At 48.3% G+C, this 2,001-nt stretch overlaps 1 protein-coding gene across 1 annotated transcript in view; it reads right to left on the reverse strand.

Annotated features, from left to right (window-relative positions):
* The window catches only part of LOC105824879 (chromosome unknown open reading frame, human C1orf158), a 12,243-nt gene extending 10,486 nt beyond the window's left edge, over positions 1–1,757 (reverse strand). The window contains exon 1 of the mRNA XM_012662491.1: positions 1,647–1,757. Coding sequence (XP_012517945.1) covers positions 1,647–1,757 — 111 coding nt within the window. The remainder of the gene's footprint in view (positions 1–1,646) is intronic.
* Between the last annotated feature and the right edge of the window lie 244 nt (positions 1,758–2,001).

The following is a 2,001-nucleotide window of genomic DNA, read 5'->3' on the forward strand; positions in this document are numbered from 1 at the left end:
TTTCATTAGCTATGCCTGCCACTTCTTTCCATGGCTTTTCCTAGCCTGGGACCTGCACTATGCCACTTTTACCCATCCGAGCTCCAAGTTAAATGAAACAGAGACCAGTCCTCAGCCCCAGACAGATTTGAGTGTTGCTCCATTCCCCTTTGGATTTGAAGGACGGAACTGGGAGCTGGGCTGCCACTTCCCAAGGACTGCATCCTGTACCATGCTGTGCTGGAGAGGGGTGGGGAAAGGGCAAGTGAAAACACCATGGGATTTTCTATCACTTTAAATGTATCTTTTTCTTCACTGAGCATTTGATTGGTTGCTATTGACCTTTGACTGTTTTTCCAGAGTTCCTATAACATTTCAGCCAGTTTTTTAAAAAAATGTTCCCATGGAGAATGAGGACCTGGAGATTTGTAGTCCACTGTCTTGTGGGCATCACTCCAACTCCACTCTCCTTTGCAATCTCCTCTAAGTGTGAGACCAGCCCATAATATCCCTGAGTACTGCATCACCCACAGGCTCCTAAAGGTTTTGCTCAACCAGTCCATCTTGCGTTTGGCACTTCCCTTACACACACTCACTCCCCAAACAAGGCCAGGTACACTTGGAGCTAATGGTGACCACAGGTCTTGTCTGGCCAGAGGCGTGGTGACTGCTAATGTTTTCCATAAAAACAGCCTTATCTGGTTCTCAGAAGTCACCATCCACCTTCCCCCCGCTTCCCCACACCAAACCTGCCAGTTCTATCTTGCCCTCTTTTCCTTGCCCATTTCCCAAGAAGACAGGAAGATGTCTAGATGCCTCTGCAAAAGTCTGGCCGGGTGTGGTGGCTCACGCCTGTAATCCTAGCACTCTGGGAGGCTGAGGTGGGAGGATCGCTTGAGACCAGGAGTTCAAGACCAGCCTGAGCAAGAGCAAGACCCCATCTCTACTAAAAATAGAAAAATTAGCTGGGCGTTGTGTCATGTGCCTGTAGTCCCAGCTACTCAGGAGGCTGAGGCAGGAGGAGCACTTGGGCCCGGGAGTTTGAGGTTGCAGTGAGCTAGGCTGACACCACGGCACTCTACTCTGCAAAAGAGTGAGACTCTGTCTCAAAATAAAAAAAAAAAGTTTAAGTGCCTCAGTCTTGCTGGCCACAAATACACAAATAAAGATATTTAATTTCAAGTAGGCCTATTCAGGCACAGTATTTTCCAAAAGCCTTTAAAGCATAGTGGAAAACCAAGAGCCTATTTGTGGTGTTTGAAGGTAAAAATAGAAATGCACAAATTGTGGAACCAGTGCCAGAGAGCAGCAGCACATCCCTGGACATCCATACAGGAAGTGCCACACCTGCCTCAGCAGGTAACGCATTCTGGGGAGGGCCAGGCCAAGGACAGCAGATGTTCTTCAAATCAAGGTGCAAAGGAATTGGAGACAGGAAATATCCAGATGCCTAGAAAAACACTCCACTGAGAACAGTTCTGGAGGCAGAATTATATGGACACCCCTGCTATGGTATTTTCAAGATATAATGGGGACTGTGGTGATTGCTGAATATAATTCCCCTATACACAGAGACCCTAAGGCCACATCCTTAAGACACAATTATCTGCTGCCCTCCATAGGGGAACTTCACTCCTACCTCTCCCGTCAGTCCTCCCCCTCCTTACCTTCCTCCTCTCTTCCACCCAGTTTCCAGTGAGCACTTTGGTTGAATACTTGGTCTCGATCTGCCAGCCTGGAGTAGAGAATGACTGGGGATTTATTGCAGTTGAAAGCATGGTAAGGATTTGCCCCCAAGTTCCTTTGACTGGACACAGTTTAAGGTTTCAGGAGCAGGGGGAGGTGTTAGGAAGCTGCTGAGTTTGGCGTGCCTTTTTTTCTTCCCAGCTGCTCTCCTGAGTGGGTAGTAAACGACACCCTGATGACTTCAGGGGATGAAACAGCTAAGAGTCCACTTTCAGCCTCCAGGGAGAGGTGACGTGATCTTGGACTCTCTACTGTTGACTGTCTCCACGGTGACAG

Source organism: Propithecus coquereli, unplaced genomic scaffold (genome assembly GCF_000956105.1).
Source record: "Propithecus coquereli isolate 6110/MARCELLA unplaced genomic scaffold, Pcoq_1.0 Scaffold77, whole genome shotgun sequence".
Taxonomy (NCBI): domain Eukaryota; kingdom Metazoa; phylum Chordata; class Mammalia; order Primates; family Indriidae; genus Propithecus; species Propithecus coquereli.